The sequence below is a fragment of the Archocentrus centrarchus genome, chromosome 11 (assembly GCF_007364275.1).
Source record: "Archocentrus centrarchus isolate MPI-CPG fArcCen1 chromosome 11, fArcCen1, whole genome shotgun sequence".
NCBI classification, from domain to species: domain Eukaryota; kingdom Metazoa; phylum Chordata; class Actinopteri; order Cichliformes; family Cichlidae; genus Archocentrus; species Archocentrus centrarchus.
Window position 1 is genome coordinate 18,940,241 of NC_044356.1, and position 26,222 is coordinate 18,966,462.

General features: G+C 41.1%; 2 protein-coding genes across 3 annotated transcripts in view; one reads left to right on the forward strand and one right to left on the reverse strand.

Annotated features, from left to right (window-relative positions):
- cfap300 (cilia and flagella associated protein 300) lies at positions 1-3,638 on the forward strand. 2 transcript variants are annotated; one of them, XM_030741522.1, is made up of 7 exons: positions 1-270; positions 352-433; positions 605-674; positions 827-984; positions 1,091-1,239; positions 1,371-1,437; positions 2,487-3,636. In XM_030741522.1, exons 1-7 carry the CDS (start codon positions 161-163, stop codon positions 2,616-2,618), a joined length of 768 nt encoding a protein of 255 aa, XP_030597382.1. In that variant the 5' UTR covers positions 1-160; the 3' UTR covers positions 2,619-3,636. The 2 variants fall into 2 exon arrangements, with proteins under 2 accessions (XP_030597382.1, XP_030597383.1); XM_030741523.1 differs by having other exon boundaries at positions 92-270; positions 1,091-1,263; positions 2,487-3,638.
- Positions 3,639-3,812: 174 nt separating this feature from the next.
- kcnq4 (potassium voltage-gated channel subfamily Q member 4) overlaps positions 3,813-26,222 on the reverse strand; it is a 68,739-nt gene continuing 46,329 nt past the window's right edge. The window contains 16 exon segments of the mRNA XM_030740945.1: positions 3,813-6,958; positions 7,171-7,309; positions 8,525-8,656; positions 16,856-16,889; positions 16,892-16,950; positions 17,029-17,087; positions 17,090-17,127; positions 17,130-17,269; positions 20,096-20,142; positions 20,144-20,216; positions 21,673-21,761; positions 21,860-21,955; positions 22,053-22,163; positions 22,915-23,040; positions 24,936-25,111; positions 25,438-25,564. Coding sequence (XP_030596805.1) covers positions 6,755-6,958; positions 7,171-7,309; positions 8,525-8,656; positions 16,856-16,889; positions 16,892-16,950; positions 17,029-17,087; positions 17,090-17,127; positions 17,130-17,269; positions 20,096-20,142; positions 20,144-20,216; positions 21,673-21,761; positions 21,860-21,955; positions 22,053-22,163; positions 22,915-23,040; positions 24,936-25,111; positions 25,438-25,564 — 1,650 coding nt within the window. The 3' untranslated portion in view covers positions 3,813-6,754.

Genomic DNA, 26,222 nt, shown 5'->3' on the forward strand with positions numbered 1-26,222 from the left:
AACCTCACCTCTCTGGTCCTCCTTTCGCTCAACCGGAACAAACCAGAACCAGAACCCCATTGGCTAATCGTGAGCACACCTGTCGCTGATTGGCCTGTGTTCACGAAGAGGAGCGAGTCCTCGCGTCTCCATTAACGACCAATTAAAGGAAGGAGTAAACATGGCAAGAGAAGAGGACGCGTTTGAGCAGACTTTTTCTTTTATTCCTCTTCACACTAAGACGTTTACTTTCCTACAGGACAAAGACACCTTGGCGCGGTTAATGAAATGGTGACGAAGCAAACCTCAAATAATAACTCAAATAATTTTCATTGTTGGAGGATCTCTGATGGTTGTGTGTGTTACCTTAAGGTCCATGCTCGGGAGGATTTCCGCTCAGTCGTACAGTTTTGACCACAGCTTCTCCTCTTACAACAGTGGAAAATTTGCACTGGTACGTCTCTTTATGTTATTGAGCAAAAAAGAAAACTAATAATTATGCCTTATCAAGCCCATTGTGAGTGATGTGTTTTGATCGGTTGAAAAGGTCACTGTGAGTTTAGACGAAATGTGATGTGTTTGGTCACATTACAACCCCCCCATTACCCCCTCCTTGTGTGCTCAGTGTTTCTTCAAAGACCCCGAGGTGGTGTCCAGTCTGAGAAAGATGGAAGCTGGAGTCTGGGTGCCTCTTGGTATGTCATGTGCCTTTCATCACTGATATTAGGAAATTGATCTCATCTGCTCCAATTTTTGCAGTCGGATCTCTTTAGATCTTTTTTTAAAGTGTGTGTGTGTGTGTGTGTGTGTGTGTGTGTGTGTGTGTGTGTGTGTGCGCGCGTTGCAGACAAGCCAGTGGTGTCTGTCAGTGTGGAGCCCGTGCCTTGCACTAAGGTCTCCATGGAGCTGTTTGATCCAATTTACTCTTGCGGCATCTTGAGGCCCACTGGACATGTAGTTAAATGCTTTCATGATGTCTACCCTGACTATGATGAACTCAGACAGGTAACTCCCTCATCCCTTGTCTGGCAGCCACTCTGTCTCTCACTCTCTTTCTCTCTACATATACATTTTAGCTCGAGTCAGTTCATGACCTCTGCAGTCCTTCCAGATGTTGCAGGACGAGGACTCTGAGCGCTACTATGTGGTCGGGAGGGAGGAGCGGGGAGAGTTCCTGTTTAGGCTCTTCAAGCACTTGTGTCTTGGGGGAGAGCTCTGTCAGTACGAAGACGCCATTGATCCTTACATCAGCACCACAAAGCAAGTATACAAAGATCTGATCAGGTGAATCTGCCTCCATATTTAATTTGTCCGAGTTTACACACATTACACATTATATGCACAAATCATTCATGACCTAATGATGAGATACTGATGTGTTTATTTTGTAGCGTGCAGAAGGACCCAGAAACAAAAAAGATCAGTGTGGTCTCCACCGTCATCAAAATTTGTGTATTTGTAAGTCACTGGTTCAGTGTCTGTTTGTGCCACTTGTGTGAATAAGAAGCTAGAGTCATTTAAGAAAAGCAAGTGTTGGAGGGGAGGATAAATATACAACATAAACGTGCACATATTGACATTTTATAGACTTATAGTCACTTACAGCTATACTGAAGTTAATGAGTATTTGATGGAAAGTTTTGTAACACAGAAAGTTTGACACCATAATATTTAAAGAAATCTTTAATGCCAGTACAATTTTCAAGATGCTCTCTTTGATGACACTGTCTAACCATAAAAAAATACAGCCACTTTATTAGGTACACCTTGTTAATACCAGGTTGGACACCTTTTTGCTTTTGGCACAGATTCAACAAGATACTGGAAAAGTTCCTCAGATTTTTTTTTTTTTCTACCACATTGGCATGATAGCATCACACATTTGCTGCAGATTCACACATCCATGACGTGACTCTGCGGTTCCACCACATCCCAAAGTTGCTCTACTGGATTGAGATCTGGTGAAATTTGAGTAACGTGAACATAAAGTGCTGGACATGGTCAGCAACAGACTGTGGTATTTAGGTGATGTTCAGTAGGTATTAAGGGGCCCAAAAGTGTGCCAAGAAAATATGCCCCACACCATTACACCACCACCAGCAGCAGCCTGAACTGTTGATATAAGGCAGGATGGATTCATACTTTAATGATTTTATGCCAAATTCTGACCCTACCATCTGAATGTTGCAGCAGAAAATGAGAGCTGGCCGCTCCATGCCACATTCAAAGTCACTTAAATCACATTCCTTCGTCATTCTGATGCTCAGTTTGAACTTCTGCAGGTTGCCTTGACCATATCTATATGCCGAAATGTATTGAGTTTCTGCCATGTGATTGGCTGATCAGGACTTTCTGTTACTGAGTAGTTGAACAAGTGTAACTAATAGTGTGTTCTTGTGTTTGTTAGAGAAGCTGCATCCAGTTAAGAATTAGGATATTAAGACAGATCAGACCCATATGTGTTGTTTCCTCTTGCACTAACCACATCATAATTTAATGCTTTGTAGGACAAGTCTGGCCGATGTTACCCCGGGACACGAGAGGAGGAGCAGACATTTGCCTATTTGATTGTCGACCCCTACAAACGACACGTAACTTTGTTCTGTCACTTCTACGGTGTGGGAGAGTTTACGGTGTGACAGCAAAGAACTGGAAATGGAAAACCTGCAGATTTCCTGCAGCTCACACTTGCATCACAGCCTGTATGTAAAAGATGGATGTATACTGTGGGTCTGAAAGGTGATGGAAACGCAAAAGTGCCTTGACCCTGCATTCTTTCTCTTGGCCAGGAGGGGGCCGTTGTATCAAAGCCAGTGAGCAAACAAACCCTACTGCTCATTTCATTTATGACCTCACTAAACTCTTCCCTGATGACGTTCAGGTCTCAAGCTCTCGTTTTAATCCTTATTGAATACAGGATGGTGTCCCTTTTGTAAATTGAGGTCCTATTAAAGGAAATGGATAATATAACTTTAGGCCATGGATACAGTGTGATTGACAAGTCTCAGACAGCAAGATGGTGACAGTCAAAATGCACAATACAGGAGTCCACAAATCATTGGATGACATCATGGTGGCTACTCCCAACTTTTCTCTACAGGCCATGGTAATTTCTCAGTTTTCATCCTATTAGAAAAGCAGTTGAAGACCAGTTCCCTGGATTTGAGTGTAAAATACACAAAATGTTTTAATCTTGTCTCATATAAATAATTAAAAACATCTCTTTGACTCCAGCTGAATGTTTGGAAATAAGAACTGAACACCAAACTTTAAATAAATTCAGGATTTTGGGTCCAATATTCTCCTTGAAACAGGTTTGTGTTAGAAAGTCTTGAACAAATGTAGTTATTTATTGTAACATAGGATTTATTATTTACTAGTTCTAAGCTCTATTTAATTTCCACTGAGGTATTCCATGTTGGGGTTGTCATGTACCTCTTCCTGGAAGGCTAAATTAATACTCCTTACCAGATGGCGTGTGGCCATTATACAAAGGAGTTGTGTGTTTTTGATCTACCGTTGTGGGATCAGTGCATCCACATGCATACATAATGCCAACTAAGCCGTGCCTGCAGTAAAGAAGCTAAAACTAATAGCGAGGGCTCCAGTTTCAATCTCGCATTCTGTCCAATATTCAGAGGTGAGAGTCAAACAGCTGCCAGCATAGCACCTTCTCATTTTCCATGTTCTTTGGCTGACCTTGAGCCCCTTTTGAGCACCATTTTAGCTTGAAACAGAATAAAGTGTTTTTGTATTTCCCTTTTTTCAATTCAAGTTTTTTCCTGACTAATTTTGTTATTACCAGATAAAAGAGACTGAACACAGCAAACAGTCCAAAGAGCTTTATTGAAACAAATAAATAATTAGTCAAGTGATCCAATTTCATCCTCAGCAGATACACTTTTTTCTTTTTTTCTTTTGTTTTTTTGCATCTCCTTAAAAGATTAAATCAAGGTGTGCATTTGATTAGAAAATAAATCAGTGCCATGTTTCATTCAACCAGTAGCCACATCAATTAGAGTGGGAAGACTTTGTTCATTTTTGCTTATTGCTTGATCAGTTAGAGTTTCACTTTAACAACAAACACATAAGAGAGCAGCTACAGAGCGATGAGCTGGAATGTCGAATGGCAGCAAGTCGGTGAGAGATGGGTGCCACGAAGAAGAAGCGAAAAAAGAGAACGTGCAGATTGAGACATGCATAGCATTCAGTCAGTTAAAGTTTCTCATACTCAGGTTTCTAGACTTGCGCCCCCTAGTGGCCTCAGAGGTAGTTGTGTGGAAGCCATTCTGATCTATGTGACATGCTTATGAGAGGAGACATGACAGAAGAGCTTCCTGTGATGACACAAAATGTCCATGCCTCCACATCTAATACAGAAAGAGTGTCAATGCAGTAAGGACCTGTAGGTACAATGATATGCTGAACATACAGTAAAATTCCCAAATATACCAACGTTTATAAGAGTCAAAAAGTCTTTAGAACAATTTTGATGTTTTGCAGTAACATAGCATGACTATCCTCACGTGATTTCTGTTACACATGTCTCTTCAAAGCAGGCTTAAGATAGAAGGAGGGCATAGAAGGCACGGGTAATTTCCTTTCCTGTCTTAACTCTAGGTTTTACATCCTTAAAGTTTGTCTTCTAATACTGGGGCAACCACGAAACAAACAACATGCAATACAGAAATCTAACATACATTTTCAGGAAGCTCAACATTCCAGGTGACAATAAAGTGACGGCAGCACTGTTCAGTTTAATAATGCCTCTAATAAACAGGCACCTCTGCTATAGTCTAGGCCATGTAATAAAGCTACCAAGCATCTCTCCATGAAATGAATGCAAACTGCAAGCTCAAAGTGCCATCTTATTTCTCATGATAGCGAGAGGAACAGACCATAAACAGAGCGAAAAAGACCGTGCGAGGAAGTACATTCACTGTTTAGAAGTCTAAAGTGGAGCACCTGAGTCAACTGGCGTGACCGGACCGAATGAATGAATGATTTACAGGGACAGAAAACATGTTTTTACTGGCCAAATACAGTATGGTGGATGTTTTCTTAGTCAGAGCTGGTAATAATTATATACAGATATGACCTCTGCAAGTTGTATGTGAACATGATTTAACTTGAAAATAAAATGCTTAAAATAAAATTTAACAATCATATCTACCTTAATTAAATATATTAACTTAAATCCTACATTCACAACCAAAATAAAAAAAAAAAATCCTCTCTTATAGGTTACATGAAATCAAGTGCATGAACACAATTACAATAAAAAAAAAATCTAAACAAAAGATTCATCAAGTGCCAAAGTATTTAAGTAAAAAGGACTCACTTTCACTGATAATATACGTGTGTGTGTGTGTGTGCGTTTGTGCACTCTCCAGTTTTGTCCATCAGCAAAGGGCATTTAGTGTGCAAAATGTCAAGAAGAAAGAAACCAGAAAAGACAAAAGAGAACAAAGTTCACCGGCTGCACACTGAAGCTGTAAGGCTGCAACCATTTGCTAACACACGAGCATTCATCTGGATAATGAAATTCATGCATTTGACCTGGATGGCTTACAGGATATTCACTGTTTAAAACCTGCACCAAAGTGGCCAAAAACGTTCTTGCATCTCTTACGAGTGCACGTGACATCTGATCTCAAAGAAAGAGCAAGCGCAGCAGACTGCCTGAAGCAGCTGACCTGAGGCTAAGGGTGAGTGACGAGAAGCTACACAGGAAGTGGCACATCCGTGTCTAAAAGTTCTCATTGAAGATTTATCTATAGGGCTGATTTGAGGAGCGTGCATGTCAGGAATGTGGGCTGCAAGACAATGAGTTTTAAAGGGCGGGTTAAAATATAAACTCAGGTTACTGAGATAAGTGGCATCTGAAAGCCTGTTAAAGAACATTTTGGCTCTATTAAATCCTAAACATGTAGGAGCATTCCTTATTTGAATCAAACAGGGAACATGGTGTGTTTTTTGCATGTGGGCTTGTTGGAGGCCAAACTTCTAAGAGAGGGAATCAGAACCAAACAACAATGTACTGTATGCACACCAGTCCGACGCATTCTCCAAGCTCTGTTTTCAGAGCTATTAAAGCAGGATTTACATATTTAAAACCCCCTTGTTCAGGTGAGACCACAGAAGTGTAGTGGCTGTCAGACAAGTCTGAGAATGCCCCCCTCCACAGGAGCACCTTGTCTTAGTGTTGATGGCTTCTTTACTGCTACTCATCACATTCATCACAGTCTCAAGAACTGTGACGCCTCTGGCAAAGTATTGGACAAATCCGTGGTACTTGTAGGGCTATTTGTGAGTCAGAAAGCCACAGACAAATGATGGTGTGGACAAAGGATTCCTCTAAAATTGTAAAAAACTTCAGTGAACAGTCTGATTATCTACAGTTAAAGTTTTAAAGTAGGCATTGATGTATGTATAGCATGAAGTGAGTGGTTCAGTAGTCAAGTATTACTTATTCGCATGTCCTTTCTTCATTTCCATCCTCATGTACAGTAGTGGGCTCAGAGGCGTGTGCGGTGAGCAGCTTTGGCTGAGGCTCCCTGTCAGTTGGAGCCATCTGGTGGCCTCGGGCTGGAAATGTTCAGTCGAGGGGGGGAAAAAAAGAGGGGGGTGAGGATGCAGATTTTAGATGGAGTGGGAGAAATCACTAAAGACTGAAATGAAACAAAGTGAAGAGGAGACATTTAGGTTGAGCGAGGACTCGGCCTCAGGAAGACATACTGTAAAGGGTTTGTGTCTTTGTTCAGTCAGCTCACTGTCATTCCAAGTTGCCACTCTCAGACTGAGAGATGTTGAGTGTGTTAGCAGAGGGGAAGAGGTCTCTTTGGTCCGTGGGGCTGTGGTAGTCAGAAGTCAGGTCGGGGTCCAGGAGGGAGGACAAGGTAAAGTGGGATGAGCCTTTCTTCAGGCACTGGGAGTAAAAATTGAGCAGGAGGTCCAGCTTGTTTTCTATGGACTGAACCTGAATGAACACACACACAGACCGGAATGTGTCAAGCTTCTGTGGCACTCAGATTCATCAGTCCTTCTAATGAGATAAAACAGAGTAAAAGCATTTTTCTGTTTGTGTAAGCTAAGCTAAACTATGCTTCATCATTTCCTAACAGTGCACAAGAGCTACAAAACAGAAAGAAAACACGCTGAAACAGCTCCTTTCATCATAAACTCCATTACCTGTTTCTCCACCTTGACTACACGGCCCATCATGCTTAGCTCATCCAATGAGTCCAGTTCTGGCGGCGTCTTCTCTCCCTTTTCAGGACGTGTCTTCTTATCTGACTGAACAGATCCTCGTCCAATTATCTGGTCCACCCTTTTATACAAAAAGAAATATATATTTTTTTTTAACTAACCATGATTGTTGGGATGGAAATGGAAGGAGATGAGTAGTTTCACAACTGAGAAGAAGGTACAACCACTGCAAACTCTACATATCAGGATCTATCTATCTATATCAGGATGTTTGTCAAAATCCACATGCAGCATATCATATCCGTGTTATGCAGCCCTAGGAACTGGTCACTGTCATTGAGTCGACCATAAACTCCTCCGTATACCAAAGTACTCTAGAGTCAAATGAAGCTGAAGCTACGCTGTAAAGAAGAGTGGGACAAAATTCCTCAGCAAAGATGTGAGAGACTGATAAAGCCATACATAAAAAATTATTACTTCAAGTTATTTCTGCTAAAGGTGGTTCTAAAAGCTACTGAATTATGGGGTGTACTTAGTGTGTCACACACTGCTTCTGTATTTTGGCTTAATGTTGTTAAATAAATAATGACTTGGTGTAAAATGTCATGTGTTGTAATTCATCTGAGATTGTATTCAAATAATTTTAGAACCTGCTACGGAACAAATGACTTTTATTATGTCCTGATATGTAAAAGCATTGAATTGAAAGATGGTATGCTGTCTTTTTCACACAATTATATACTTAGCTGTGACGTATTGAATGCAATATCACCTATTTTTCTAAGCAGCAAAACAACACCATCCATCCATCCTCTTCTGCTTACCCTGTTCAGGGTCATGGGGGAGCTGGAGCCTATCCCAGCTGACATAGGGCGAGAGGCAGGGTACACCCTGAACAGGTCACCAGCCTGTCACAGGGCCAACACAGAGAGACAGACAACCATTCACACTCACACCTATGGGCAATTTAGAGTGACCAATTAACCTAACCCCAGTAACTGCATGGACTGTGGGAGGAAGCCCACACAGACACAGGGAGAACATGCAAACTCCACAAAGAGAGGCCCGGGCCAAGGTGGATTCAAACCCAGACCAGCTGGATGGTCATGTGATATGATACTTATCTTAAGACTAACACAAAAGGTTAAGAACTACAGATTTTTGATCGATACTCCGATTCCTTTTATTCCATAGAATTCTTTGCCGGCTTTTAGAAGTGTTAAACAAACAAGAGATAACATGTTTGTCGAGCTTTAAAGGGTGCTTCAGGGGAGATTCACAAAAACATCTTCCTATAAAACAGACATGCAAAAATGTAGATTTTAAAAAAAGCTACCTTGTCTGCAGGCTCTTGATGCGGCCCAGCATATCCAAGTGTCCAGCTGAATACTGCTCTATGACATCCTTCACATCGTACGGGCGTAGCGTCTCCTTAAACTTCCTTTTGGCCACAAGGAACTTTAAAATCCTACACACACAACACACACAAAACTCATTGTTAATGCTCCTCTTTCCACCTTTAAAGGGCTTCAAACCACACATTCACACAAACGGGGGGTAGATGACATGATGCCGCCCACCTTGAAAATAACAAGATTAATTAAAGTGAGCATGACCTTATCATTCACAAACAGCCCCATAAAGAGAGCGGTCGCAAAACCTGCTAAACCATGTGGATATATTGTGATGATGAGAACATCTCCCAGAGACATTTTCTTATCAGCATTTGCTGTTTCAGCTTTTCCTCGGGTAGAACGGGTAACACACGCGCACACGCCTCTACCCTCTTTTTTCCTCTTGCCAGTATGACAGGCACATTGGAGCCCCTGGTGGACCACAGCTGTTCCAGCTCACAGTGGATGCTGCTCATCATCACCACCCACATCCCAGTGTGGGAGAGTCACACACCAAGGAATGTTGACCCAGCAGTACTGTACCCAGTGAACACATCACTGATGACATCCACTGCCAGAGCTTTTCTGGTTGGACATTTCACTGGAAGGAGCAGAGCGAGTGCAAGAGATAACAGGAAGGGAGCAGAGGAAAGTTTGAGAATGGGAGCGAGTGTGCGCCTGGCTCTCTGTGTTGGGTGGGTCATTCAATTTCCTTCTTATCACTTAGTCGGCTTAGATATGCTGGCTCCGCTAAAGGACTGAGACACCAAATGTAAGCAAGACAGAAGAGATACGCATTCAAGCTTGTGATAGATTGTGCTTCACGTCATGTCAGGAGAGTTTTCAGAGAGTGAGGCAAAGAAAAGAAAAGAAGCAGAAGAGGGGCAGAAGATGGGATTTTTATTTTATTTACTTTTTTTGTAAGAGAATCCTATCTCTCTAACCCAGATGACTAAGTCCACTGCAATAAGCTGAAAATCAGAAATCCTCAGCTGTTTTGGTAAAAATACACATGCATAAGTAACTGCGTGCACAAACACCATAATGTAATGCCACAGATGCATACATGAATATACCTGCATGCTCTCTGATTTACACACCAACACAACTGCACACGTGGCTGAAATCTGAACTCATGAGAGGGGTCATTTTCTGTAATAACCACTGCAACCTTTGTTGAGTTCTGCAGTTCTTGCATTTCCAGCGGCCGCATGTTGTATAGTGACCGTTCTGGAAAGAAAGTGAGAAGGTGCAAGCAAAGGAGAAGAGAAGCACGAGGAGGAGGAGTGGAGGTCTGCAGCTGGTGCTGTAACAGCCGTCAGCGCACTCCTCTTCCTCACGCAGCACTCTGTTTCTTGATGACTTCTGCGTTTGGGGGTATTTTTTTTTTTACAGGCGATCTTTTCTTATTTTGCATGTAAGTGCAGATTTTTTTGCCAGGGTGGGTCTCAGGTGTGGGTAAAAGAAAAGGTTGAGGCAGGATGGGAGGGGGTGGGTTTAGATTGGGATCCTCCAAGGGTTTCTTCAAAATGCTGACTCTCCTTCCTGGCCACTGATATGGCTTTCATAATACACAGTCAGGAAAGAGTAGGGCTCCCTTCTCTCTCTATTTAACTTCCTGTCAGTGGCAGTGCTACACTACAGCTGGCACTGCTCACTGAAAGCTGCCGTAATTCCCTACTTCTCGGAAGCTGAGATGTAAAAACACAGTGATGACTGGGGGGACAGAAGTGTCAACTGTGCCCTAAAATGATTGCTTAGCCAATGCAAATATTTTTTGCAAGTCAGCAAAGCTGGATCTCTGATAGTCTCAAATGACAAGGTTTTATCTGGGAATTAAAAATGACTGTTGTGCTGACACAAATTCTAGGTGGGCCAAGTAGGGTGAGCCACCGCAGGTCTGATCCTTAGATATGACTACCTGCCTGCCAAATGAACAAAACCTACAACCTACTGTATGTGGGTAGGTATGCTTATGGACCAAAACAGAGTATGTGCCTGATAAGTTTAAAAATATTTCCGCTGAAACCCCACAAAATCTGATGATTCAAGATTAAATGGTTATAAATAGTGGCCATGTCCATACTTTTTTTTTTTCCCAATAAAACAGCCACTTTATCTAAGAGTGGGATTATGCACAACTTGTACACTAGTGAGCAAAAGTCTTGAGGCATCCTTCATTTCTTTATATTTTGTTTTAAGGAGCTATAGTTCTCCAGGGTAAAGATTTTTTTTTAGACATTGGCTGTTTTTACGCTAATTTCATTTCTCATTTTCAGTGCTGTTTTTTTTTTTTTGTCTGTTAAGCCACTTAACATTGGCCTATGAACCATTCAAGGATAAAAAGACACCTAACGTAAGGGATGAACCAGTGTTGTGTCTAAATATAAGAGATAACTTAGTAACAAACCAATTTTAAACTGTATCTTAGGCAATTTGTTACTAGCAGATGGTCACAAAAACACACATTTGTTCCCATTACTTTAGTTGAATCTACAAAAAATGCCAACGATGACACCACCAACAAGGTGATTCCCAAAGAGATACACTGCCTGGCCAAAAAAAAAGTCACCACCTGGATTATGATCTGGGGTTGCTGCAGTTGGTCAAGTCTAGGTTCAGCAACATTATGTACTCAGAGAATGAGGTCAGCTGACTACCTGAATATACTGAATGACCAGTTTATTCCATCAATGGATTTTTTTCTTCCCTGATAGCAAAGGGAAGAAAAAAGATGACAATACCAGGATCCTCGAGCTCAAATTGTGAAAGAGTGGTTCTGGGAGCATGAGACATCATTTTCACACATGGATTGGCCACCACAGAGTCCAGACCTCAACCCCATTGAGAATCTTGGGATGTGTTGGAGAAGGCTTTGCGCAGTGGTGAGAATCTGCCATCATCACTGCAAGATCTTGGTGAAAAATGAATGCAACACTGGATGGAAATAAATCTTGTGACACTGCAGAAGCTTATCGAAACAATGCCACAGCAAATCAAAGCTAAGGTGGTCCAACAAAATATTAGTGTTTGACCTTTTTTTTTTTTTTTGGTGGCGACTTTTTCTTTTTTTTTGGCCAGGCAGTGTATTAGCTGACATTAACTGTTATAACTTGGCATGGTCTGCCAAGTTGTAACAACTTAAAGATTTTGAGGAGACTGGATGAGAGGAGGACATAGGAAAAGTGTGAGGCCTAAAACCTGTCAGCAACAGATGGACATTATCTGAAAGTCAAGTCGGCCCAGACCACAACATTATTGAAACAGTGTGGGATCATCCAAACAAAGGCAGCCACCATCCAAAGAAAAGCTTTGAATGTCCTTCAATAAGCCTGGAGAACTATTCCTGAAGACTACTTAAAGAAATTCCAAGAAAGCTGGCTAAGAGAGTTGAGGCTGTGTTGAAGAATAAAGGTGGTCATACCAGTATTTTCAAACTTGTACCAACTCTGTTTTTGCCCCTATACTGTATTTCCATGCATGTTTGCATATGTTTCAATAAATCACCGCATCCATTTCCCATTTTCCTAGAAAATATGAATAAATGAGGGGTGGCTCAAGATTTTTGCACAGTACTGTACATTATTGGATTTGTTTGAGGAGTGTACAGTGGAGGGAGCACAGGAAGCTATTCAGGCCTCAGTTTCCCACACTCTCCTTCCTTCTCCCTTCTCGCATACATTCACTCAGCTGGATGCTGATTAACAACACGCATCTAAAGTGAAACATCAGCAATAAGACCTGCTGCAAAATGCGGTTGTTTCACTGACATCAATCACAAACCTTGGGCAGACGCTGCACACATGTGTGTGTTAACACAGTGAAGCACCTGCTGTTTATGCACCTGCACTATATATAGGAACATCCTCACTTCTATTGTCTGCAGCACCACGCAGCTGAGGTCAGAGCTATCTGCTGAGTCAAGTGAAAACCAGAGGAAAGATCATTATAATAGCCTATCAGTGGTATTACCACTATCAAACTATAATACATCATGCGTGCAACGGTAAACATCTATCTGCTGTGCATCCAATGGGAAGAAACCTTCAGTCCTAAGTGTTAACACAGCACCATGTTCAAACGGCTCTCATTAATAAGTGGTCAGCTGTAAAGTCTGCAGATAAACTTAGAAAAATTAAGAGCTGTCCTGCTGACCTTGTGATTAAGTGCTCATCTATATAATGGATGCAACCATGTAGCTTTTTCAATTTCAACTAAATATAATGGATGGATGGAGGTGCATGGATGGATGGATGGATGGATGGTATTTGTGCAGTTATGCATGCATTACACCTTTTACTTTTCTAATTATTTGCACAAGTCTCATTTCAGCTCATACTGAGAGTCACTGAAACTGCTGTTGCTATTTACAGTCATGCCAGGCTGACAAGAAGTTACAGTAAAACCAAGGAAATTTCTGGCATTGCTCACAAGAGCAACAGTCTAAAGAGATTGAAGCTCCAGCAACTGTTGTGGATGAAGAACAACTTGACTGACGCATTTCGGCCTGGGGCCGTCATCAAGGTCATCAAAAAAACGTGTTACGTTATCATAAGTGTAATAAATAAAAAGCAAAAAGCACACAGAACTGAATTGAATGGACTGGTTTCAGACTGGCACATTCCCGCTGATATCCGATCCAGGTTTTTGAGTCAGGACCGGACTGACAGGATGGGTGCATCCTTTGTCTATTCCCTTGTTACATGTCTGCATCTTACTGTTGGACTATCTGATAATAATATGCTTTCAACTTCAGAAAATATTGACAGATATTTTTTTTCTTATTTACATTACCTCAAAGTTATGAAGGTGCATCACCATGGTAACTTGTGGACACCTTATCTACTCCAGAGTAGGTTATGTTCAAGACAACAGATCAACATAAACAAGTCCCCACCTACATGAATCAGTTTCTCTGGAAAATAGCATCAACATTCCTGGAAGTAGTAAGAGGGTGATAGAACGAGTGGTTTTACTTGATGAACATCAAAAAGAAATAGAGATTTATTTTTAGAAAACAACTTTAGAACGTTTTGGCATTGGCAGGAACCAATTTTAGTAACTAACTATTACTATTATTATACTATACTATTCTATAAGCTGAATATAACAAAGGCATAAGCCTTGTATATGTAGTATACAAGGCTTTAGCCTTGTATTACTACATCTGATATCTGCTTACCTAGATTGTATTCTATTTGTGGTTATTTGCTTATGTAGATGAAACAATAAGGTAATATTGAGTTACATGCCATGTATTACATACACTGTGATACTAAGTTTACTGGACTGACACTCTGCATTTTTTCCTTCCTGGCTTTAAATGGACTTTATTTATCAGCTGCTGCTCCGCTGTAAACTGTTAAGAGCTTTTGTAGCTAGACTGGGGTATCCGAGTTCACTTACCTAACACCTTCACATGACTCCTCAGTCTAAGTGAAGATATTCTGGATATGCTGAACTTGCCTTACATTATAGGCCTGAGATCTTTCTAAAACATGTTATTATTGAATGACAGCTAATTTCACAATCCCTAATGTTGCAATATACACTTTTTTGTGCATATGGCCACTTTTTCAAAGTATGTATGGAACCACACAGGCGGTGTCACGCTAGAGAAAGAGAAATGCTCTGAGGGTACAGTGCTGACATCAGGGACCAGAAATAGAGTCATTATAATGCGCTCTTCATCAGCCCCCCCCCCCCAAACAGGAGACAAGCCAGACCCCAACACCAGATGTTTGCTAGCAATAGTAGGTTTTCTGCCTACAGTCAGGGAAAGTGTCGTATTATTATGTGAGAATGAGTGTGTGTGTCTGTTTGTGTGTGTGTGAGAGAGATTGGAGGAGATTGGGCCTGGCCTGTACACTTTGCTTGTAGTGCTTTAGTAACAGGAAGAGATCACACGATGATGGGAGTTAACATCCAATATCACCACAGGTCTAAAATAATTTTATCATTGTGGTCATTGTTTTAAAACGATACAACATCATCAGCTGCATCAGTACGCTGTGCTGTGATGCTCTGTGATCTGGATGCTCTTATAGGTGTATGTGTATGTGCGCCCTCTCTAATAGGTTTTCTTATCACGCCACCTCACACATGAATGAGCTGGGCCTGCTGAGCCACAAGGTGACATGGAGGGAACTAACCCTGCCTGCAGGACGGCTCAGTTACCTCTCCTAAGAGGACATTTCTACTCAGTCAGCTGAATCTGCACAGCGCTTAAATGGAGGAAGAGGCATGTTCACCTATTAATGAAGGCTGTGTACCATGGGAGGCACCCCTTGTGTGAATGTTCATACACAGATTGTTCATCTGACCATAGTGATCTTATCCAATCCATAATAAGAGGGACAGCAGCTACAACTTGTACCTGAAAGTCATGATTTTATACAGCATCTACAGCCATGTGAAAAAGTACAACCACTTTCAAATCCAAGGCTTAACAAATTCAAACAGAAAAGTTATTTTATATTTAACAGGTTCTAAAATGATTCCAATACAGCCATGTATTTAACACCAAAACATGACACATGTGTCATTATTTCCTGAACAAATGCTAAACAAAAATGCAGAAGCAGTGTGTATAGAACTACCTTTGGCAGCAATGTTTTCTGTATGACTTTATCAGTCTCTCATATCATTGTGGAGGAGTTCTCACCCGCTCTTCTTTGCAACATTGCTTCAGTTCATTGAGACTTGGAGGCATTAGTTTCTACACAACTCTCTTCAGGTCCAACCACAGCTTTCATTCAGGGGTCTGGACTGGGCCATTGCAACACCTTGATTCTTTCTTTTTCAGCCATCCTGTTGTAGATTTTTTGCTGGTGATTATTGTCCTGTTTCAGGACCAATTTTAGCCAAGCTGTAGGTTGTCAAACAGATGGCTTCACATTTGAATCTAGATGTTTTGGTATACAGAGGAGTTCACGGTTGACTCAGTGACTGCAAGCTGCCCAGATCCTGTGGCTGCAAAACAAGCCCAAATCATCACCCCTCCACCACCATTATTGACAGTTTACATGAGGGGTTTGTGCTGATATGCTGTGTTTGGTTTAAGTCAAATGTGGCACTGTGCATTAGGGCCGATCATCCGTGTTGGTCTCGTCTGTCCAAAGGACATTGATCCAGAACTCTTGTGGTTTGTTCAGATGTAACTTTGCAAAAATGAGCTGTGCTGCCATGTTTTTTTTTTAGAGAGAAAAGGCTTTCTCCTGGAAAGCTTTCCAAACAAGCCATACTTGTTCAGTCTTTTTCTAACTGTACTGTCATGAACTTTAACAGTTAACATGTTAACTGAGGCCTGTAGGGTCTGAGATGTAGCTCTTTAGGTTTTTGCAGTTCCTCTGAGTATTGCACAGCCTGAGCATGGGGGGACTTTCTCTTTCCTGTGAAGACTGGCAACTGTCTTGAATGAACAATCTTGTTAATCTGCAAACAAGCAAACTGCCAAAACCTCTGCTTTATAGAAGGTCACATTGCTAATGATCAATCATTATTATCTGATCAAGTTCATTGATTAGCAGCACCTGGCTGCTACTGGAAGCAGTAAGGATGCCTTATGGCATTTAGGTTGTTTTGCTAAATAAATACTAAAAGTGTAATATGTCATGTGCTGTTGTTCATCTGAGTTGTATTTACCTCATTTTATGTCCAGCTAAGGACCAGTGATTTTCTTTTAATAATATTCTTTTTCATATGACTGTAGATGACTCACTTATAGTATTTTCTATTATTATATAGAAAGATTTTGAAGTCTAATATCAACTGCTCAAAGTGTCATGAGTGTCACTAAAAACTGGCTTGGCCTACTGATAGGGACAACAAAATCAACCATGAGTGTTACCAAAGACTGCATTTAAGCCTCACTGTCAGTATGGTTTCAGTAATTAAATTATTATTTTGGCATATTTTAGATTTTTCATTGAAATTAAGTCACTAATTACAAAAGATTAGAAGTATAATATGAGATGAGCAAAGACAATTTTATACTTCACTGTGGTGGCTCAGGGTGGAGATGATTGAAGTGTAAAGGAAATACTCGGATCAGACGACATATTATCCAAAAAACTGCTCTGTTAAAGCTGCTGCTACAAAACACAGATGAGCTAGTTTTAAGTTTTTAATGATCAGTACAGAATGCAATAAAAAAAAGCCCTTTGTTTTCCATTAAAGCATTAAGGAATGACCACCAAATGTTTATTTGACAAAAACATAAATTAAAATTCCATTAGAGTTACAAGAAGTACACAGTTGATGGCAGGTCTCACCTGACAGCTCGTATAAGTGTCTTCACTGCTGGATCACCTCCTCCATGGTTACATCACAGTATGGCTTGTCTTCCACACTATCCCTCCCCGAGTCCCTCCACTGGGCCCAAGCAGAGGTGAGATAGTCAGAGACATTAAAATGCAAAGAGAACAGAAAGCTGCGTGTGGGCTGCTCACCGTCAACAGGTGGACGCGGTTTTTGAGGCGCAGGGAGGCTGCGGAAGCGTGTGCGGTGTCATTGAAGCTCCAGCTCTTTTGGACCTTCCCTGGGCTGTGGCCTCAGGGACGTTCTCCTGGCTAGGAGAGCGGCGGACACCGGAGCCAGGAGGCAGCGGTGAAGGCTTGTTCCGAATAGTTTGGGATGAACGGGAATTATTCATCTCGATCCGATCCCGGAATCCTATTTTACCGCTGACAGTGAAGTAGAAAGAGTTAAACATATGCAGGCACAGTATTCATTTGGATAAACTGCACTTTTTGTATGATCGCAATATCCATGCCTTTGACTTTATGGAAACTACACCGTGTTATCCTGCGAGCTTAGAGAAGCAGGAGAAGGGCAGCCTGAGCTTGTTAGAAAGGAGTCCGTTAGTAATCGTGAACTAACACCAAAAAATGTGGCCCCTGTCTTCTAAACGGCATCACATACACAAACAGACAAAACAGGGACACAGACAGACATTTAATTTTGTCTCAATGAAGGACAGACCAGCTGACTGATCATGCAGGCAGTGTCCCAATGCACCACTCTGTATTGCTAAAACTCATTCTGCCCTGAGGATTTGTGCATCTAATGTGGCCTATCGCTGCACATGAATCAGCAAAATCAAAACCTTGAAACCCGATTCAAGACTTGCAGTAGTGCTGGGGTGGCGGAAAAAAATACTCACCTACCATCAGAAAAGCTCCCTTAATCTGTTTCAACCAGAGTGTATAAGCATCAAATATTGGCTTCAAAGTGCAGCCATATAAACGGTGTCGCATTAGGTACTCTATACCACTCACCACCAAGTCAGCCCCAACACGTGAGGCCATTGCTTTACAGTAGAAAAGCTATTTGGCAGCCATTCTCGAGGGTGACTGACTCCCAACGCTGCTGTTATAGCATGCACTTGTAGTCCAACCAACTCTATAGCCACTCACATGTTACCATCACGGATCCATAAGGCAACGCAAACATCATGCACACAGAGCAATTTCAGCCAAGTCGTTCACTCAAGAATTTTTATGATTGATATACTCTTTGTTTTGCGTGTGTTACAAGAAGCTGGCCATTTAAATTAAAATTTAAATCGCTTAGGAATGTTGGTAGAAACTGCATTTCATACAAGCAATATGAAATGCTTTTGGTTAGACTGGAGGAAATGGGGAGGTAGAGTGAAAGGACTTGCATGCTGTGCGAAAGGATGAAAAATGACTTGGATCCATGAGGATCATGAACTTTACTGAATCTTTCCACAAGTTTGAAAGACTACTGCATGCAAGCAAAAGTTTGAGCACTAAAAAAAACACGTCATGTACAACTATTATAATATGAGCAAGAAATGGAAAGCATGCTAATCATTAAGCAGTTTCTCCAAGGAGAGACTAAAAAAATGGGCCAAAGAAGTGAAATAAAAACAGGAAGCAACTCCAGAGCATGGCATTTATCAGACTTTCACTTAGCAAAGCACTAATTTTTGAGGGATATTTGATATCCTCAAAATATATTGGTTTACCTTGTCAGAGCTGTAAATCAACAGGGACTTCTGCCATGATTTAACACGTGGTTTTATCATGACTTTCAAGCAAAAGCAACAAAAACTCAGCTCTACATTCTCCACCACTTAAAATGAAGACGAACTTGGAGAAAGTCCTCATAGTGAAAACAGAGCACAACATGTCTTTCTAGTAAAGTATTCACGCAAAGCATTTGTGGACCAGAATGTAGTGCCGGTTTAAGGTTTTAAATAGTAGTTTGTTGACTGTTTTAAAACAATTAAAATTGTGTTACTTAATTTAATTGAATCTTCTTAAAAACCTGTGATCTTTTTTTCCATAAACAACACATTTAGTGAGTCACTGCACTGCCACAATTTTTTGAGTGTGTCAGGCCAAGGTGAGGAGGATGTGCTATTAAAGGAGAATGGGTATTATATTTGTGACGTTCAGCGTGCCCCGTGCACAGGCTTGTTGCCGTGGATACCTCTGCTTGCGGCCAGCGTGTATCCGGAAGAGACCTCGCTTTTTAGAAAGGAGTTGACTGGGGAGACACACAAGGCAGAGGGAGAGAGGAGGTGAGGGGGGGAGAAGGAGTGGAAGACGTGGGGTGTGGTGGAGAAGTTCTGGGACACAACCTGGGTACACGGTGTACCCGTGAGGATAAAACGCAGCAAAAGCAAGAAACGGGAAGAGAAAGAGAGAGAGAGAAAGGTTGAAGTGGAGGGGGTGAGGTGTAACATCTCAATAGTCCAAATAGCCTCTTCCCTTACCTTAAACTGGAAAACGTATTACTGAAAGGCAAGTTTGGATTACTGAGACACACTCAGTTAGAAGTAGGAGGTAGTAGACTGGATCAGCTGGTGGGCAAGGGTCATGCCAAGGCAGTAAGTAATGTTTCACCTGAGTATATTCATCAAGACAGTCTATTAAACATCACGGTGGGACAGCAGCTCCTCAAAACAAGACAATCCTATCAGCAAAACTTGTAATATTCAAAGATCTCTGTGTTTCTCTCTCATCTACCGCATGCAAAATTCCACTATTTACAAATGAGATAAACAGCCCTTCATTACTTTGGTTCTAGTTTTTGCAAATGAATCTATCCCAGCTACAAATGTCCTTTTACTCAACAAGCACATCTCATGACTTGGAGAACAAACCTGCATGGAACTTCTGCCTTCCTGAGAACAGATGGAGGATGGATGGCATGGAAAAGATACGATGGAAATAATAGGGAAGAAGATGAAGACAGGAAGAGGAAACTGGTGTGAGTGAACAGCATGAGGTGGTGGAAATGGCAGGAGTATGCGCTAAAGCAGACAAAGATGCAGAGAAGCAAGAGGGCCTGCAACACAGTGGTCTCAGATCACATTAGAGAAGAAACTGTTAGATAAAACATATTCATGCGGCAAGCTCTGGAAGCAGCAAGTCTTTGCGTCTGTACACCTCTTTAGTGTGTCTTAATCGCCACAGCGGTAGGACTGTAGGTAGACTTTTGCCCCCCTGCCAGGATGTACTGTGAGGCTGTTGCGTACCTGTCCCCCCGACAGGTAGGGGGAGCGTAGGCGCAGCCCAGACAGCAGCGTTGTGGTAGGAGTTGTGGAGAACCTTCTTGGTGTTACGCTGTCTCTGGAGGTGACTGAACAGTAGCGTCAGTTCTCTGACACCCACGTGCACAAATAAACAAAAAAACACATGAACAAATGAACAAAAACAACAAATAGAGAAAAACTCACAAAAAGGCCAAATCAGTGGTCCAAAACTCAAAGGAAGAGAGAGAGAAATAAGATGTACAGTGATGTTCAAAAGTCTTGAACCAGCCCTCATTTATTTTACTAGGAAAATGGGAAATGGGTGCAGTGATCTATTGAAATGTGCAAACATACATGAAAATACAGCATATAAGGCAAAACAGAGTTTGCACAGGTGTAACAAGCTTAAAAGTTAATATTTGGTATGACCCACTTTATTCTTTAGGACAGCCTAAATTCTGTTTGGCAGCTTTCTTGTAATTGCTCTTAGGAGTCTTCAGGAACAGTTCTCCAGGCTTCCTGAAGGACATTCAAGCTCCTCTTTGGATGTTGGCTGCCTTGTGTTCTGTTCTCTGTCAGGATGATCCCACACTGCTTCAATAATGTTGATGTCCGGGCTCTGGGGAGGCTGACATGCGGGCCCCAAATCATGACAGAGCCTCCACCGTGTTTTTAGAGTTGGCTGTAGACACTCACTGTTTGTACCTCTGTCCTGACCTCCTTTGTACATATTAATGACCATTTGAACCAAAAATTTCACATTTGGATTTATCACTACATAATGATCTTCATTCTTCAGTCCAATGTCAGGCCTTTGCGGGATTTTTTTCCTGTTTCTTAAAAACTTTCAGATACTGTTCACCGGCTGAAGATAATTTTTTAGGCCTGACACTTCTTCTTCTGTCCTCCACGTTCCAGTTTCTGCAGCCAAGCAGCCAATGTCCAAACAAAAATGTTGAAAGATCTTGAGATAGCATGGAGAACTATTATACAAGGCCAAAAAAATTACAAGAAATTCTGGCTCCTTGGAAGCAAAATATAAAGAAATGAGGTGTGGCTCAAGACTTTTGTACAATACTGTAGATGATGTCTAAAAGTAAGATTTGGGCACTGCAAGTTTGACTTAATTTTACTGTAACCCATGCATCTGTCTATTCATGTTTCTCAGGTTTCCCTCCTTTTAAGCAAATAAAATAGTCAAATTAATACATAAATGCAAAACATAAGAAACCACTGCGTTTAAAAAAATTATGAAAAAAAAAAACTGAGGGTGGCAGAAATTTGAAATAATAAATGGAGAGCAAATCAACACCATTTCTTTCACTACAACCCTCACTTTAACTGACAAAGGGTTGCAGGTAGCAGACATGATGCATGCAGTTTTTTACACAATGATATGAATGCATGAGCAGGAACGAAACTGTAAACTAGCCTACACCTTTCAGTATTTGCCTTTTGGGAAATTTTCTGATGCAACTCTCAAATCTCTGTCTGCATTTACACTCCAACCAAAAACTGTCAGAGGCATCCGCAGATTTCTGATGGCTGAATCCCCCCAGTGCTCATCCTGATAGGGGCGCCTACCTGAACGAAGGCAACATGCTGTCATAGAAGTACCAAGTAGCTGTTAGATAGGAGTGTTTGGCATCTGTAGAGTAGAGACGCCATGCAGCCTAAAGAAAAACACACAAAGCAATAAAAACAGAGTGAAAGTTAACAGCCGGCTGAGTGTGAATAAAACAGCTTTTGCGACTCTCACTGCGGCCATCACCTGTATCAGGTTTGCAGCAGGCATCCTCCTCTTCTCAAAGTGTTTCTGCCTGTGTTGCTCTTGAACCTTCAAGGCAAAGCCTGACCCCAAAATTCCCTGAGGGTCAAAGATCAAAGTAAAGTGAGGAATGCAACTCGTGACATTCGGCTATGCCGAAGGAGTCACGAACTGTGAGTAAATATAGGAGACTTACAGCAGGCAGGGCAAAGAACGAGACTCCCAGAAGAGCAAAGCCGGCAGCTAGGAGCCGTCCCTGCCACGTATGAGGGGTCTTGTCACCGTAACCAATAGTAGTTAAAGTTATCTGGGGAGAGGAAGGAACGCAGATCTCACACTCACAATAGATTCAAACTGTAACAAATTTGGCTGACATGCTGCATTGTAACTGTATTTACTTTTAAAATTAGGTGATTATTACAAACATCATTCTATACCTGAAAATGAAAGCTAAAGTTATTCCCACACTTTACAAAATATCTGATATGAAAGTACACCCATCTCCACCCCTAATTTGTGTCCACAGGTATCTTTCATCACGTGTTTTGCAGGGACCAGGGGTCATCATTTTTTTAAAATTATGAAATCAATGTCATTTAACTCATATTGAATCCTCCTCCAAGACTAATGCTCTATCTCACAACTTTAATGAAAGCTCTCTGGATCCACACCAAAATGTAATGGGCTCTTTTTATGCTCGTGCGCCAACATGGAACTTAGCTGGGTAGTTTTTGTGTAATCAAGGAAATAAAATCCACTGCTCACATCCTTAAAGATATGTGGAATGCAGATTCAGGTAATATAATATTGCTCAGTCACCTACAGCAGAGCCTTCTTTAAATATATCTCTGGCAAGCAAATCCACCAGTCAAAAACAACACATTTAACAACCTCTTTCATTTGAATTTATAGATCCCAGAGAGCCCAGATATTTTAAGCTTTCTTTTATGTTTGTGTTTTCTGTCATACTCGTGCAGTTAAATTATTGATAAGTGCTGATAAGATGATGTTTGCATATAAGGAGAGAGTCCATAATGGGCACAGTGAGCAATACTCACAGTCCCCCACCAGAGGGAGTCTGCATAAGTGTTGAAGTCTGAGTTGATGTCTTTCTCTGCCAGGTACACGAGGAAGGAGGCAAAGATCAGGACCAGGAAACCTATGTACCAGGCTGTAATCAGCTCCTGTGAGACAGACAGTCACACCTGTCAGCAGCAGCAGCAGCAGTGAGAGCATCTGAACCATCACAATCCCTGCTGTATCTCTATCATCGCTATTGGTTAAATCATCATAATCACACTTGACTTTCACTTTGACTTGGCTGTTTACAAAGCTGATGCATCAGTTCATCATCATCATCATCATCATCATCACAGATGTCTACATGTTCTGGAGCTGACCGATGGGCGACAGACAATGAAGTCGGCACAAAAAGTAACAACTAATTTGCCAGAAATGAGCAACGAGTTTGATCTTTGAGGGCTGTGAATGTAATCAAGCAACAGTTGGTCAGCCATTAGAGTCACAAGATATTCCTGAAAGCTATGGAGATATTTTTCCCATTAGTTCCCACCATGTCATCACCAACCTTTTAATGGCAGCCCTCAGCCTCCTCTTTGCTCTTATAATAATCTATAGTGTTTCAAGTAGCTACCTTAAATTAGTGTTTTGTTTTCAGTACACAGTTTAATCAATGGGATGTAATTGCTTAAACATAAACCAGATAAAGTGTGTTTACATGACAGAACATATGTGTTCTGAGTTAAGTCCAGAACTATTCGGACAGTGACACAATGACTGTACACCGCCACAGTGGGTTTTAAATTAAACCATCAACATGTGACTGAAGTGCAGACTTTCAGCTTTAATTCAAGGGGTTTAACAAAAGTTGTACAATAACTGTTCAGCAATTACACACATTTGTTTTATAAATAGCCCGCCATTTTCAGAGGCTCAAAAGTAATTGGACAAACTTAAGTTTAAATATAAAGGTTGTTTTAATACTGTTTTTAATAAATGCTGTGCCTTTGAGATGCTCTGCTAGGCCTTTACTGCAGCTGACCTCAGTTGCTGTTTGTTTGTTTGTGGATCTCAGTTTTTTAATGCTGAAGAGTTACTTTTGCTGCATGCTCTGGATCACTGTTATTTTTTACAGTTTTTGTTATGAAGCACTTTGTGACATTTTTATTGAAAGGTGCTATATAAGTAACATTTTACTTGCTTACTTATGTATTATCCATTTGCTCTGTGAAGTACTATTCGATCACTTTTGCACCATTTGGCCGAGTCTGAGCAGAGAGTATAGCCCAATTCCTCCTGCTGCTTCCTGCAGCAGTTACATCATTAATAAAGACTAGTGACGCGGTTCCACCGGCAGCCATGCATGCCCATGCTATAACATTACCTCCTCCGTGCTTGACAGATGATGTGTTAAGAGATTCAAGATTCAAGATTCAAGAATACTTTATTGTCATTATATGTAAACATATAACGAAATTTGCATTCCAGAACACCCATCCAAGCGAAATACAAACACAGAAACAAACAGGGGGGACAGGTGTCTGAGGTCGTGCAGCCGTTTAGCAGGAAAACAGAAAGAGATACACTGGGATAGGTAGGTTTAAAAAAAAGATCATGAGATGCTTCTCTTTTTTTCTCACACTTCTCACTTTTCTCTTCATTTAAGTTAATCTTGGTTTCATCTGTCCAAAATATTTGTTTTCAGAACTTTACAGGCTCTTTAAGTGTTTTCTGGCGAAGTCTAATCTGGCCCTCCTGATCTTGAGTGCATCCAGTGGTTTGTACCTTGTTGTAAATCCTCTTTATTTACATTCATGAAGGTGTCTCCTCTATTTGTAAAAATGTCTGTAATTCCAAAACAGTTAATGTGACATTTTTGTTAAATCCCTGAATTAAAGCTGAAAGTCTGCACTTTAGTCACATCTTGGTTATTTGATTTAAAATCCAGTGTGGACAGAGTGTACAGAGGACTGTGTACATAAGAAAAATACAAAAAAAAAAGTGTCACTGTCCTAAAATGAAGGACATCAGTATATATTTATCAGCCTCTCATTCTCACCTTGCTGTGAGCATAAACCACTGAGCCCAGTAGTTTCCAGGTGCCTCCTCGGCGGTCCATGCGTACCATACGCAAAATCTGAAGAAAACGCATGCTGCGCAGGGCTGATGTAGCAAAGATGTTGCCCTGCGTCCCTGCAGCAATCACCCCCAGTGATGCCACAAACACTATGAAGTCTAAAGAGAAGATGTTCACATCATATCAACGAGAGATATAGCATCTGAAGAAGAAGTGGAGAGACTTCACACTTTTTCACTTGAACACATTTACCTATAGTCCACCTACATTTATTCCACACGTTTTACATACTGTAGCTATCATAGAGGCAATTTCCAGAAGAAGGCTGCTCCTGTTAATTATCAATCCATTTCTTATGGCAGCCCCTCCCACTGCCATTATTGTGGTGGCTCCAACTTGGGGCTGCCTTTTTAGCACCAGATCAGCAGAAAACAGGTACTTGTTGTGCACTGCTTACAAACAACACACATAAACACACTCTAACCTATGACGCAAAAAGGCTTCCTGGCAAATTTTAGTCGTCCCTTCCATCCTCGGTATCTGCAACAACATCCGGCTGCCCAAACCCTGATGAAGTACTCCAAGCCGAACACCACAATCATTACAAACTCCTGTAAGTGACACACACACAGAGCGAGAGACAGAGGTCAGTGATGTTTGTTGTGGGTTTCCATTAGATCATCGAACCCGAGCTTAAGTTTTTATCATGCACACCAACTGCCTCCTCAACAGAGCTATCTACTTATTTAAAAGTAGCACACTGGTGTTTATGAAAACCTGAATGTAGCTGAAACTTTGTTATGACCTTATGGTCTTAACATCTACCAAGTTGCCAGCAACCCATTTTGGATTATGGTTAGGTTTAGCTCGTGTTTTAGCCACACGCTAAATACCATTTCCAGAAACTGGACAATGTTACCTCTGAAATAAACTCAACACACTCTCAATGTTAAGAGATCAGAAAGAGAAACAAATGGAAAGATGTCAATGCTGTGGAAAGGATCATGGTAACATAAAAAGTACACAGTATGTCACACCACATTTACAGTAGTTGGGAAGTATATTTTCCATTTTTTACAACAGCGTGAACTGCTGAACTGTGATTTACACTCCCTGCACTCTGTGTATTTAACCTTTCCCATGATATCACTGGAGACACTGTAAAGCTAGTTTTATACGCTCAATGTCTAAACTGATTTAATTTTATTTTTATAAAATATTAATTTAAGAGATTTCAATGCTCCAACATAAGTTATAGCAATTTTCATC